The sequence below is a fragment of the Delphinapterus leucas genome, chromosome 3, assembly GCF_059928025.1.
Source record: "Delphinapterus leucas isolate spDelLeu-1000000601 "Yukka" chromosome 3, BTC_Dleu_Yukka2, whole genome shotgun sequence".
Classification (NCBI taxonomy): Eukaryota; Metazoa; Chordata; class Mammalia; order Artiodactyla; family Monodontidae; genus Delphinapterus; species Delphinapterus leucas.
Window position 1 is genome coordinate 28,036,717 of NC_143131.1, and position 13,789 is coordinate 28,050,505.

General features: G+C 50.7%; 1 protein-coding gene across 13 annotated transcripts in view; it reads left to right on the forward strand.

The window, feature by feature from the left end:
• PDZD2 (PDZ domain containing 2) overlaps nucleotides 1-13,789 on the forward strand; it is a 383,590-nt gene that overhangs the window by 354,614 nt on the left and 15,187 nt on the right. For 11 of the 13 annotated variants that reach the window (XM_022564757.3, XM_089908715.1, XM_089908722.1 and 8 more), the window contains 5 exons: nucleotides 269-413; nucleotides 2,815-6,811; nucleotides 7,619-7,736; nucleotides 10,642-10,743; nucleotides 12,539-12,809. In XM_022564757.3, coding sequence (XP_022420465.2) covers nucleotides 269-413; nucleotides 2,815-6,811; nucleotides 7,619-7,736; nucleotides 10,642-10,743; nucleotides 12,539-12,809 — 4,633 coding nt within the window. Of the gene's footprint in view, nucleotides 1-268; nucleotides 414-2,814; nucleotides 6,812-7,618; nucleotides 7,737-10,426; nucleotides 10,744-12,538; nucleotides 12,810-13,789 lie in introns of those variants that run through there. The other 2 variants (XM_089908723.1, XM_089908724.1) reach the window with 2 other exon arrangements.

Below are 13,789 nucleotides of genomic sequence, written 5' to 3' on the forward strand. Positions count from 1 at the left end.
GCCATCCTAATGGGTGTGAGGTAATATCTCATTGTGGTTTTGATTTGCATTTTCCTAATCACCCACATCTTAAAGTTGAAAAAACTGAGGTTTAGGAAGAGCGAGAAGACCATAAATTTCTATTGGACCTTAAACCCAGAATCTGGATCTCGTGGCTCCTGGTCCAGGGCTCTTTGAACTTTCCCAAACCAGTTCTCTGTGTGTGATGCCTTAGGACACAGAAACCCTGAAAGCCACTGACAGTGACTTGTAGTTGTCCTTGTGCCAGGACTCTCTGGACAAGCTGACCGTTGGGGATGGGCGAGTCCCCACCGACTGGGGGCCAGCTGGTACCCCGTCCCACCCAGATGCTGGCCACCCCACAGAGAAGCCGCCCGAAGCTGCACCCGAGCAGGGGCAAGAACCCGGGACAGGTAAGATTACTTTATCACTTGTTAAGCTTCAGGATGGGAGGGCAGAAGTTACCTTAATAAAAGTGTTATCGATATATGCGGAGAATTTTGAGGGGCAGAGAAATCTTACACAGGTTAATGATAGTTAAAGCTGCCTGCATTTAACAACTTGACTAGATCATTGTGCCTGAATTCATAGTTTTAATTCCATGTCGAGTGTGTCTGTCTTCAGCCAGTCCACAGCCTTTACCCATTTTCTGACATGTACCTTAGTGAATGAGGCACGAGATGAAACAGAAACATATTCTGCCCTTCAGAAACTCAACACCCTGCTTACGTGAAATCAGTTGTACTGAGAAGTGGCAGGAAAAACCTCCACAGAGGACAAGTAAAAAATTAATATTTTTTTACCTCATGTATCCACAGAAAATAATAGCTGAGGAGCCCTCCGAGGTCAGCAAGATGCTCCCAGGCCTGCGTGACGGGCGCTGGCCCTGGCAGGCTGTCCTCGGCACCAGTGACTTTTAGGTTATCGGCACACCTGTAACCTACTCTAGTTAGGAAGCTGCACCAAGCCCTCCCTGTCCTTCTACACCGACGACATCAGTTATAAAGGTTGCTGGGCCTTCTACCCCATGATGTGCCATAACTGAGCCAATGTGCTTCCCATTATTGAGTATTTGGGGGGTTTCCAAGTGAAGGAGTATTTTGAAACATGATGTCATGGACTGCCACCATGTAATTTAATCTCCTTCAATAAAACCCTCTTAGGTTACACATTTTGCACAAAAGCCAAATTGCTAACAACATTTTAGGGTTTGTTCAGCCAGTGAATCACCTGAAAAACAGCCTTACGTTCCCTCCTTTTGTCTCATTGCTACTTTTCCCCGAGGTTGGCACCAGCAGAAGCAGGAAAGTCATGCTGAAGGGAGTTCAAAAAGGTTGAGCAGAGAAGGACAGGAGGCCGTGGATGTGAATCTTGTGGTGCCCCTGGCCATCCTCGGGGACCTGGGGAAGTTGTGTCTGGTCTCCGTGCGCGTCTTGATGAGCCAGCCTTGTTGCTGCCAGGTGCTCTCCACGGAGGTCAGGGTTTAGGTAACTGTGTGGGCTATGGAGCCAGCCTCCTGGGGTGACCCCTGGCCATGAACTCTGTGACCCCAGATACATTGCTTAACAGCTCTGTGCCTCAGTTCCCCACCATTCCAGTGCAGATGGTCACAGTGCTGGGGGGAAAATTAAGTGCATGAAAAACTCTTAGCACAGCGCTAAGTCCCAAAAATTAGTTCTTAATTATTGACCGCCCCCTTCGGAGGGGGTAGGCATATGCAATTAAGATGATTTGCATGGGAGATGTGGAGTGAATATAACATTTGGGGGAGATACACTTTTCAAAGCAAGGGCTTTCATTGTGACTGAGGTTTTCACTCCAAGCTCAGACCCAGAGTTCGTAAGAAAATGCAAATCTAATGTTCTTTATCATGCCAGTTTCCCCATCTATTGTAAGATGCCATGTGCCAGAGGTGGACAGCTTAGCTCACGCACATGCAGGCCTTTTGCGGAGGAGCCTCCAGGACAGAGTGGCTGTCCAGAACCCACCTCATGGAATGACTTTACTTCCCACTGTCTCTAGGCAGGTGTCATCTTTCCCTGCGCCTTGGAGATTCCATGCTTTTTCTTGCTTCTCTTGCTTTGACTCCCTTTCCTTCCTCACCTTCCTTCCCTTCGGTCTCTGATCAAACTATCCCTCCAGAACCCCACTCAGGTCCGGACCCTCCTGTCACAGCTTCCTGGGATAATCTTACCTCCTAGGTCACCCACACCCCCGAACCTGGTCAGGACACACTGGAGCTCAGGACAGGCTTCCATCTGTCTGGAGCATTCCATGTGTTTTCCCCAATTAGCCTCCTCTCCTGCACGAAGCAGTAAGGCCCTCAAGTACCCTGCTTGGACTGTTCTACTTTACTCTGTGGCTCACAACCCACGGCATGGGGCTAAACCCCGACGTGATCAGCCAGGGACTGAGAGGTTTGCAGAATCAAATAGAACAACGGCCTGACTCCTGTGGGGTTTGCCATCAGAGGGCAGATGGTGCACAGAAACCCAAGTGAAGGATTTCTGGTGTCCCCCATTCTTATAAACAACCAAAAAGGGCAGAAGCAGAGGTTCCTTCTGCCATCCAGTCTGAGTTATTTTAGAGCTTCTAAAGCTTGGTGGTATTTGTTCGATGTGAGCACTCTGTAATTTTAGAGACGAAAACAAGCCTACATTTAGGCTGTGGGATGTCCTTCTAAAAGAGACCAAAAAATTGAGGCTGTTTACAGTTTTCCACTTTTTTAATTGAGAGGTTTTCTATTTTCTCATCTCCCCCCACCCCCCCCGTATGTCCCGCACCACCCACCTTCTGTTTACATTCTCCACACAGGACCCCACGGCTCCCCAGGCCCCCTCCCTTCCCCAGGGCAGAAGGGGGCTGTGCACCCTGACCCCAGCAAGACCTCAGCGCACGTAGGGCCAGGGAGGCGATCCGAAGACCCCGGAGAGACAGAGTCACCCAGGGTGCCTGAGTCTGAGGACAGTGCATCCCAGGGGACGATGGCCACAGCTCATCCTGACCTCAGCGAGACCAGAGCGGCCCCAGAAGCCAGCTCGCCCTGTGCCACCCGGAAGGCCGCTGCCCACAGCGGAGCGGGACCCGTGGCCGAGGGGGCATCTCTGGCCACTGCCGTGCTGTCACGAGACCTCACGACCCTGGAGAAGAGACAGGGGGTTCCGGGTCATCACAGCGATGCTCTGCAAACCACGGGAACCCTCGTGCCTGGAAACTGCCGGGGGTCAGCTCTGCCCCAAGGAACAGACTCTGGGTCTGCAAGGGCGCCGCAGGGGCCCAGCCCCTCCCTGCCGTCACCGAGTGACAAGGCCCCGGAGGGGTGTGGCGCTGCCTCGGGGCCCGGCTGCCCCGGGGCCAGCGGGAGCAGCCCCGTGACTGACATAGACAGGCTCCTGGAGGAGCTGGATGCTTCTGGAGCAAGGCTTCCGCCTCCCGGGAAAGGGGCCCGGCTGAGCCGGGAGCGCGCTGCCCCGGGGCCGCAGCGGGCCAAGTCGGACCCGGACTCGGGGAGCCAGGCCCCCGGCCCGAGGAGGCCCGCGGCTGCCGGTCCAGCCCCTTGCCCCCAGTGGGCCCACCAGCCTTCGGTTTTGGATTCCATCAATCCCGACAGACATTTTACTGTGAACAAAAGCTTTCTGAGCAGCTACTCTAGAAACCTCAGCAGCCTCCACGAAGACAGTACGTCTCTGTCGGGCCTGGGTGACAGCACGGAACCGTCCCTCTCGTCCATGTACGGAGATGCTGAGGACTCATCTTCGGACCCCGAGTCGCTCACTGAAGCCCCACGAGCTCCCGCCAGGGACAGCTGGTCCCGTCCTCGTCTTTGTCCTCGTCCTCATGGGGCTTCTCACAAGGGAGACACGACGGAGTCTGAGGAAGAGCAGGTTGAAATCTGTGCCACGAATGCCCCCCCCGATCCACCCGCAGCCAGCGCTCCTGCCCTTGCCCAGGGGGCCGCCTGCCCTGCCTTCGCCAAAGCCCTGCCACCGAAGCACAGAGCCCTAAGCCAGGCGGGGGCGGACGCCGGGGACGCCGCCGCCTCCGCGCCGGGAGCCTTGGGCCCAGCAGCCTTGGGACCTCCACGGCTGCTTCTGCCCTCGGACGCGAGGTCTCGGGAGCCGGAGACGCCCGAGGCTGCACGGGCTGCCGAGGACCCCGGGGAAGCCGCCCAGCCTCGGCCCGGCCCCAGTTCTGTCCCCGGGCCCCCGGGCCCCCTCAGCTCTCCTAACATGGTGAATGGTTTGGAGCACGACTGGCTGGATGACAAGACCCCGCCTGAAGAACAGGAAACAAATGTTCACGTCACTGGAAACCGGGGCGCCCTCGGGGCGTGCGACTCCGAGAACAGAGACCTGGCTCTGGCAAAGCTGCACATCTCCGAAGTTCAAGACCCGGACGACTTGCTGCCAAAGCCGAAACCCATCTCCAGGCGGCCCATCATGGCCTGGTTTAAAGAGATAAATAAAAGCAACCAAGGGACACATCCGCAGAGCAAAAGTGAAACGGAACAACCCACGATGCCGGCCAGAAGGCCCGACCCCAAGGATCAGGCGCTGAGCTCCGGCCACAAGAAGGGGGTGGCTGTACGGGACAGCCCCCCTCCTCGGCTGAGTCTTGAGAATAAAGACCTGCCTAAGAAGAGTTCCATGGAAACCCTTCTGAGTACCTGTCAGAAACCCAAAGCTGGTCCTAAGCTGAAGAGACTGAGCATCAAAAGCAAAAGCAAAGTCAGCTCCGAGGCCCCAGCCACTCACCCGGGGAAGGCCGGGGGCACAGAGCACAGGAAAGCCCTCGTTTCACCCCAGGCCTCCCACAAAGTGCTTTCTAAGGTGGCATCACACCGGTTCCACACAGGTGACCATGAGGAACCGGACAGAAGCGCCGCAGCCGCCCCTCAGCCTCCCCAGTGTGTGGAGGGCAAGCTGCCCCAGGGGACCCCAGGCTCCCTGAAGCCCTCGGCATCCGACACCAGCATCAGGATGTTCATTTCGCCCTTGACCTCCCCCAAGACCCTTCCTGAGCAAGGTGCGTGCAGTAGGCTCCACCCGGCTGTGCACTCAGAACCTGACCGAGGCTGCCCGGCCGCCCCCAGATTTCCGAAGTGTGGTCCAGAGAGCAAGGCTCCCCCTGCATCCCCTGGGCTGGTGAGTCCCACGGCACCAAGGAGTGGTGCGTCCACAGCGGCCGGCAAGCGGGAGGTGCCCCCTACCGGGCAGGGCGAGCAGCCCCCGTCCAGCCAAACGGACTCAGCAGCAGAAGCCTCCCAGGCCGGAGGGACCGGCGACAAAAGCAGCAAAATCATTGCTGGTGAGCCCCTCGAAAGGACCGACGAGCTGAAAATCATTGAGCTCTCTTCTGAAAGGACGCCCAAGAATGCGTATGGTGACGAGCCAGCTGAGAGTGACAGGCAGGGAGGGTTCCTGGCCCAGAGCACCTGTCAGGAGAAGAGCGAATTCAGGCTCTGTCACCAGTCAGTGGACTCGTCCCCAAATCATCCATCCTCGCGCACGTCTCGGGCCTCCCAGGTGGAGCAGGGAGCGCAGCAATCTGTCAGCAGGGCGAAACAGACTTCCTCCCCCTCCCGGCAGCTGCCGGCTGAAAAGGCAGATCCCTGCCAGGGAAAGTCAGACCACAGGGCAGACTCCCTGGGGATGCCCAGGAACGGCACGACAGTGGGCCCGGCGCTGGGTGAGCATCCCTACTTCACGCCAAGGCCAGCAACCAGGACCTACTCCATGCCAGCCCAGTTCTCCAGCCATTTCGGCCGGGAGGGCCATGCCCTACACAGCCCAGGGCGCCCCCCCCGGGACAGCCAGATCCCTGCCACCAGTGGGGGCCTCCTCGAGGCCAGGGCGTCCAGAGGCAGTGTTCTCAGCCTGGTTAATGGACAGGGCGTGTATAGCGTAAAGCCCCTGCTGGAGACTTCGAGGAACCTTCCAACCACAGACGAAGGGGATGTCCTGTCAGTGCAGGAAACGAGCTGCCTACTCACAGACAAAATCAGAGTCACCAGGAGATATTACTACTCTGAGCAGAACTGGCCCCATGAATCTACCTCATTTTTCTCTGTGAAGCAGAGGATCAAGTCTTTTGAGAACCTGGCCAATTCTGACCGGCCCACGGCCAAGTCCGGGGCCTCCCCGTTTCTGTCGGTAAGCTCCAAGCCTCCCATTGTGAGGCGATCTTCAGGCAGCGTGGCTTCCGGGAACCTCGGCCACTCCAGTGACGCAGCAGCGAGGTCGCTGAGACGCAGCCTGAGTTCCTGCAGTGAAAGCCAAGGTGAAGGCAGCACCCTCATCCCCCCGATGACCAAGTCCCCGTCCAGCATGACTCTGACAGCCTCCCGGCAGAGCCCGGGGGAGGCTGCTAACAAGGGCGCTGACTCAGACCCGAAGCGATCACTTGGTCCTTCGGGAATCCCCACCCCAACGGTGACCCCAGCCTCTCCCGCCAAGAGAAACAAATGCTCGGTGCGTCACACCCAGGCCTCACCTTTGTCCCGCTCGAAGCTCCAGGAGCTGAGAGCCCTGAGCATGCCTGACCTCGACAAGCTCTGCAGTGAGGACTTCTCGGCTGGGCCGACTGCTGTGCTCTTCAAAACCGAGCTGGAAATCGTCCCCCGGAGGTCACTTGGCTCCCCTGCTGGAGGCCTCCACGGCTCCACTGCCCTTTCATGGCCCGTGAAGGGGGCGGACAGGGCCTGTCCAGGGGGAAGCAGCCCTAAAGCCACTGAGCCTGGGGCACCCAGTTCAGCCCGCGATGTGGGCGAGACCACCCAGGATCTGCCTTCCGGAAAAAGTTGGTCAGTTAAGTAAGTATCCACCCCTGCCCTTTTATGTAATTAAACTTTTTTTTTGATGGACTGGTTTTAGATTTATAGAAAAGTTGCAAAGATAGTGCAGACTTCCCCTGTACCCGTTACCCAGCTGCTTCTGATGTTAACGTCATACGTAACCACGGTCCGTTTGTCAAAAGTAAGAAGTTAACATTGGAACAACACTATTAGCTAAACAAGAGACTTTATTCAGATTTCACTGAATAAATTCCACTAACGTCCCTTTTCTATTCCAGCCTCCAATTTTGGTTTTAATATCATTATTGGGAAAATACAGTGCCTGCAGGGAAAAGTGTTTGCCAAAATATTGCTCTAAAAAGAGGCTTCTGTAGGCTAGGGCACTTATACAAAAGCGGAGAGAGAGAGAGATAGAGAGAGAGAGAGAGATGGTTGGACAGGGAAAGCCGACGCTCAGGGGAGAATCGGGGCCTTTGAGGGTGACTGGAGTCAAACGGGAAATTTCTAATATGTTTTAAAATATTTCGCTGGAGCCTACAGAATATTTAATATGTCTGAAATTATCTGTTAAACTCTGGCATTGGTCTCCTAACATCTTGGAGGGATCCCAAAATCCATAGGAATTCCCACTGCTATCAGCAGTGAATGAAATTCCTGTTCAACATTCAGAATTCTTCAAGCAGTTTGGAGTGGGAGTTACGACCAAAAGAGAGGGTGAAAATCAGAAAATACCTGCAATATGGTAGAAAGATCATTCTAAATGCATCCTAGCAAAATGGAGAAACTGCTTTTTTCTTTAATGTTCTTCAAATATATATTATTTAGTTTGCATCAACTCCTGGTCTCAGCGGGGGATCAGCAAAGACTGCAGTCTGTTCTGTCATCAGCGGGGTCAAAATCTACTGTCCTAGCTCTCATTCAGGAAGCGAAAGCACAATCGGAGGTGAGTGAAATACAGAAAACACAGGAAGAGGGGACCGCTGCCACCTCGGTGCTCAGGGGTGTGCCACGGGCTCAGAGGGCCCGGGAGGGCCCTTCTCCGAGCGCTGTGTAGCGAGTCCTACAGCTCAGCCTGACTTCTGTCTCACTTGCTTGTAGCTTGCTTGTCTTGAATTTTTAGGTGCCAGATTGGTGTTTTAATTCCTCAGCAGCGAGTTACCATCTTCCCTACCCACCCCCGCACCTGGAGTTTGTCTGCAGTGAGTCCTCCGGATAGGATGAGGCATCCTGGAACTGTCAGGGAAGGGCACAAGTACCAAGTACCTTTGTCCACCTAACTGGACATAAACTACCTGTCAAGGGAGCCACCTGCTGGGGAAATGAGACTTAACGGCTGTGTAGCCCTACCCCAGCCCTAAGTGTAAGAGCTTCAAAGAAGCTGACTAGTCATTACAAGTAAAATTTTTCAGTAAATTGGATGTGACAGTAAACAACAACAAAAGAAACCATGGTCCATATCTAACCCTGAAGCACATTAATTTCTCAGAACTGTTCACTGAGATTTGAACCCTAATATATGAATATTTTCTGTCCAGAGAAGAAAAGCAAACATGAACAGTTTTTCTTGAGTGGTAATGTACCTGGGTCACAGATATCACCCGAGAACACTGTTCCAGAAATTCTAATATTATCCAGAAGGGCTGTGACATTGGCATCTAATACGGGATGAGCCAGAATGGAGAGGAGATGGGATGGAATAGAGACCAGTTCCTTTTAGCTTCCACTGCCTTTGGATTCTCGGCCCCTGGTTTGGGTCTGTGAAGTTAGGAAACACCTTGAGACATACTGCATTTTTTACTTTCAGGACAAAGCATGAAAACCTTTCCGTTACAAAGCATGAAAACCTTACTCTGGGATTTTGAGTCAAGGTGGCTCAGTGGGTTCACACTTTGCCAGGCTCTTTGCTCCAGACATTTTACAGTGTTAGACATGAGGTGAAAACCAAAAAGTCTCAATCAGCCTCACAAGGGAGAGGCACACTGTCAGGGACCACAGACAAAGTGGAGACTTTTTGTGTGCACAGGGCACTGAGCGCCACCCTGCGGTCATCTTCTGGGCCTCCCTCACCCCCTCAGCCTGGTTCCATATTCACCACCAGCAGGTGTTGAAGATTATTCCTACTTTGATCAGAATGCAGCTTTCTTTTATCTTTTTCTTATTGTCTTCAGTTAATTTCAGAGAGGAGCTGTGAGTAGAGATCTCCTCTCTCTGCCATATTCAGAACTTTCCTGCCTGGCTTTTTTCCAAAGAGTATGGTCTGTAGGTGTTGAAAATGACCCTGCACACAGTGACTTCCTGTGACCTCTGGAGGTGCTGTGAGAGATTAGAGAGCCAGGAAACAGCCCTGGTCTTCTGACTTCAACACGCCCAAACCTTGGAGAGCTCTTGAGGTGCTTCTAGCTTCCCTGATGCTGTGCTAATTAAGTTTCTCAAAGAGGCAACACTTGCCCTAGCAATCAGCCTCTAGCAGACTTGTATCCTCAAACACAACTGGAAAAAGGATTTGAATAAATTAGAATTTTGGTGATATGTCCTAGAATGCAGTAGAGTCTCATTTTCAAATACTGTCTTTGCTCCAATAAGGCATTTAAATATCTGAGAAGTATTTCTTTCAGCATCAAACTTCCCAGAAGCTACAGAGAGATCATTTCCCAGACCACATGTTCCTGTTTTTGTGAGAAAGCGTAGTCATCATTCTTCTCTCCAGTGAACAGTGTCTGAGCATGTATATACTTGGACTTGCCCATGAAGTCAAAATCCCAGCCCCCCAAAGTTCTGCAGGATATTCTAGTGTTAGCACATGGAGCTTTGGTTTGAATGAACTTCTTTAGAGGTGTGAAATGCTTGGGATTACTCTTTAGGACTTAATAGGACTAAACATTGTTTATTTTAAATATTGGTTTATTTCCCCAGCACAATACAGAGGTGGTTTTCTCTTCCAACATTTTCACTTTCTCTCTCTGTCAGAGCAATCCTGGAGGGTTATTATTAGATTCTTTTTCTATCACCATGTCTGAGAACACCTTGAATTGATGGATTATAAATCACTTCATGGGAAACCTAGCAATGCAGGTCTTTAAAATGAGGCTGAATCTTATCTAGCAGGTGTGTGAAGGAAGTCCAAATTCAGAATAATTAGCCCAGGTAATTTTTTTTAATTCTAAAATCTTTTTAAGCATTTAGTTAAATGCTTTTATTCCAAGCATCAATCTTTTGATTGATGCTTGGAACACAGGACAGTCTTTTGTTACTAAGAATGTTCTAGTCTCAATATAAGTTGACACATTGTTTTAATGTACTGTCTGTTTTTCAGCATACTTTGTTTTATGACTACCAGTTCATTAATTGCACCGAAAATCCAATAAGCTGAACATGGTGGAAGGGGGGACGTAAAACTTACGGCCTCAATGTGCTCTTGTCCTGTCTCTTGGCACCTATACTTCTCTCTCCTGCTGACAACATGGGCTTTGCTCAATTGTAGACTTAGAAAATTGTAAAGAAGTCCCTTCATGATTGAATTATGTGCTATGATCAGATTTGGGAACACACAGTCTGGTGCCGAGAATGACTTCTAAAGTGTCCCGTGTCCCTGCCACTATCCTGGTTCATATGACATCTTCTTGGTGGTTCTAGAGCTACAGGATGGACCCTCAAAACTCCACATAAGCACCACCCAGGAGGAATGCAGGATATTCATGATGGCCCCTCTGCTTCCAGTATTGTGTGGAAGTGCCTAAGGAACCACTGGGGTTAGTGGTGACAAGCTCTGCAATACTGTGGGAGGATTGACATCAGAACTTCCTTACTCTGGCACAAGGAATATACTTGTTTCTGTTTCTTTTCACTAGAATAAAGAAGATATTTACTTCATAGTCTTGAATAAAAAAGAAGGCTCAGGTCTGGGCTTCAGTGTGACAGGAGGGACAGATGTGGAGCCAAAATCAATTGTGGTAAGTGACAATGTCGAGATGCTGTCGGAAGAGTCACTCCTGAAGCAGCCTCAGAATTTGATCAGGACAGAATTCATGTCAGTGGGTTCAAAGAACGCTGGTGTCTGTTCCCTGCCACCAAAACAAAAATAGAAAAGTGGGGAAAAAACTAGTACATAACGTTATCATTGACAAAGAGACACAGTGTGTTGTTTTTTTTTAACATCTTTATTGGGGTATAATTGCTTTACAATGGTGTGTTAGTTTCTGCTTTATAACAAAGTGAATCAGCTATGCATATACATATATCCCCATATCTCCCTCCTCTTGCATCTCTCTCCCACCCTCCCTATCCCACCCCTCTTAGGTGGTCACAAAGCACCGAGCTGATGTCCCTGTGCTATGTGGCTGTTTCCTACTAGCTATTTATTTTACATTTGGTAGTGTATGTATGTCCATGCTACTCTCTCACTTCATCCCAGCTTACCCTTCCCCCTCCCCGTGTCCTCAAGTCCATTTTCTAGTAGGTCTACATCTTTATTCCCGTCCTGCCCCTAGGTTCTTCATGACCTTTTTTTTTTTAGATTCCATATATATGTGTTAGCATACTGTATTTGATTTTCTCTTTCTGACTTAATTCACTCTGTATGACGCACTCTAGGTCCATCCACCTCACAACAAATGACTCAATTTCGTTTCTTTTTATGGCTGAGTAATATTCCATTGTATATATGTGCCACATCCTCTTTATCCATTCATCTGCTGATGGACACTTAGGTTGCTTCCATGTTCTGGCTATTGTAAATAGAGCTGCAATGAACATTGTGGTACGTGACTCTTTTTGAATTATGGTTTTCTCAGGATACATGCCCAGTAGTGGGACTGCTCAGTCGTATGGTAATTCTATTTTTAGTTCTTTAAGGAACCTCCATACTGTTCTCCATAGTGGCTGTATCAATTTGCATTCCCACCAACAGTGCAAGAGGGTTCCCTTTTCTCCACACCCTCTCCAGCATTGATTGTTTGTAGATTTTTTGATGATGGCCATTCTGACTGGTGTGAGATGATACCTCATTGTGGTTTTGATTTGCATTAAGAGACTCACTTTTAACACATAGCGAGTGACCTTTAAGATGATGATACATATAAACACAGTTGCCTATATCCTCATAGTCAACTAAACATTTTATTGGTTTAAGCATTGGAAGGACATTAGAACTAACGGACCAAAACTTGCATTTGCTTATAAATCACTTCTTTCTCAAGATCAAAAACTTAAAATTTTATATCACTCAAAGGCCTTTGAAATCACTAGGGAGGCCACCTTCCTTGGATGAAACCAGGTCCTGTTCATCTTTCTACTCTTATGGCCCCGTGGAGTGCCAGACCCATTTGAGATGCTAGCAAGAATAGAGTAAAAATGTGTTGAGGTGCTGGTACTGACATTTTTAATCCCATTCCTCACATGGAATGTTTTGTTTTTTTGCGGTACGCGGGCCTCTCACTGTTGTGGCCTCTCCCGTTGCGGAGCACAGGCTCCGGACGCACAGGCTCAGCGGCCATGGCTCACGGGCCCAGCCACTCCGCGGCATGTGGGATCTTCCCGGACCGGGGCACGAACCCGTGTCCCCTGCATCGGCAGGCAGACTCTCAACCAGTGCGCCACCAGGGAAGGCCACACGGAATGTTTTTGATAAACCAAGTGTGTGTATGATTTAGAAAACTTGCCATTAGATAGTTCCTTTACTACAAATTTGTCCTTTTGCTTTTACTGGAGGTCATAAATGAACTTGGCTTTTGTCCTCTCCTGTCCCAGATCCACAGGGTGTTTTCTCAGGGGGCAGCTTCTCAGGAAGGGACCATGAGCCGAGGGGATTTCCTTCTGTCAGTCAACGGCGCCTCATTGGCTGGCTTAGCCCACGGGGATGTCCTGAGGGTTCTGCACCAGGCACAGCTGTACAGAGATGTCCTCGTGGTCATCAAGAAAGGGAGTGACCGGCCCAGGCCCTCCATCAGGCAGGAGCCTCCCATGGCCAATGGGAAGGGCTTGCTGTCCAGAAAGCCCAGCCCCCTGGAGCCTGGAACAGGTAAGGTACCAGCAGGGGCCTGAGCTATTTGTAATGACTTTGCTGAGAATGGCACTGATTCCATGGAACAAATGAGAAACTCTTCTTGTCCAGATGCGTCCACGAGTGTTGGGGGTGTTCTCAGTCTTCCCTCTGCTCCGTCGTCTTGCTCTCATTCTTCTAGAAAGCTAAAGCCCTTCCCAGTACAGGGAAATGCCTTATTTATCAGACCTTGTCATGCTCACCTTTGCCCTTGCACTGTCTCAACTGTTTGGTGGTTTGTTTTTTTTTTTCTTTTTTCTTTTTTTTTTTTTGGGCCACGTGGCTTGTGGGATCTTAGTTCCCCGACCAGGGGTTGAACCCAGGCCCTGGCAGTGAAAGCGCTGAGTCTTAACCACAGCACCACCAGGGAATTCCCTGTTTGGTGTATTTTCGGTGGGATCCTGGAAACGTAACCTGTCAAAGGAAACCACTGGGCACTTAGTCCTAACAGCTTTCAGAGTTTTTAAGGCTCAGGAACTCAGATATGGAAGACTATCCCGAAATTGATAATCATTAAGTGTTCCTGTGGCACCTTCAGGGCATCTGGCCTTGAACCAACCTCTACAAAGTTATCAGATTGCAAAGCACATTCGGGGCTTAAACTTATTTCTTCGTATTTCTATTCCTTAAGATCCCCCTGCCCGGGGCTCTAGCAGATCCTACGCGATTATGCCTTAACATGCACTGAAAGCAGCCCACTTGGGGCTTGGTGCAGTAGGCTTGATGTTAGAGGCACCTGGGAAGCTTTTAAAAATCCTGATCCCCAGGAAATCCTCCAGCTCAATTAAGTCAAACTCTGAGGGGTGTGGGTGGTTGGGATGGGGGGACCAGCATCCATGTCTTCTTAAGGTTCCCCATTCAAAGGCAGTGATTCTGGCTTGGCCTCAACCCCAAGTGGACAGTTTAATCTGTTTGTGGTCCTTCCCCTGCCTCCCAAGCAATTAAGTGCCCTTTCCACT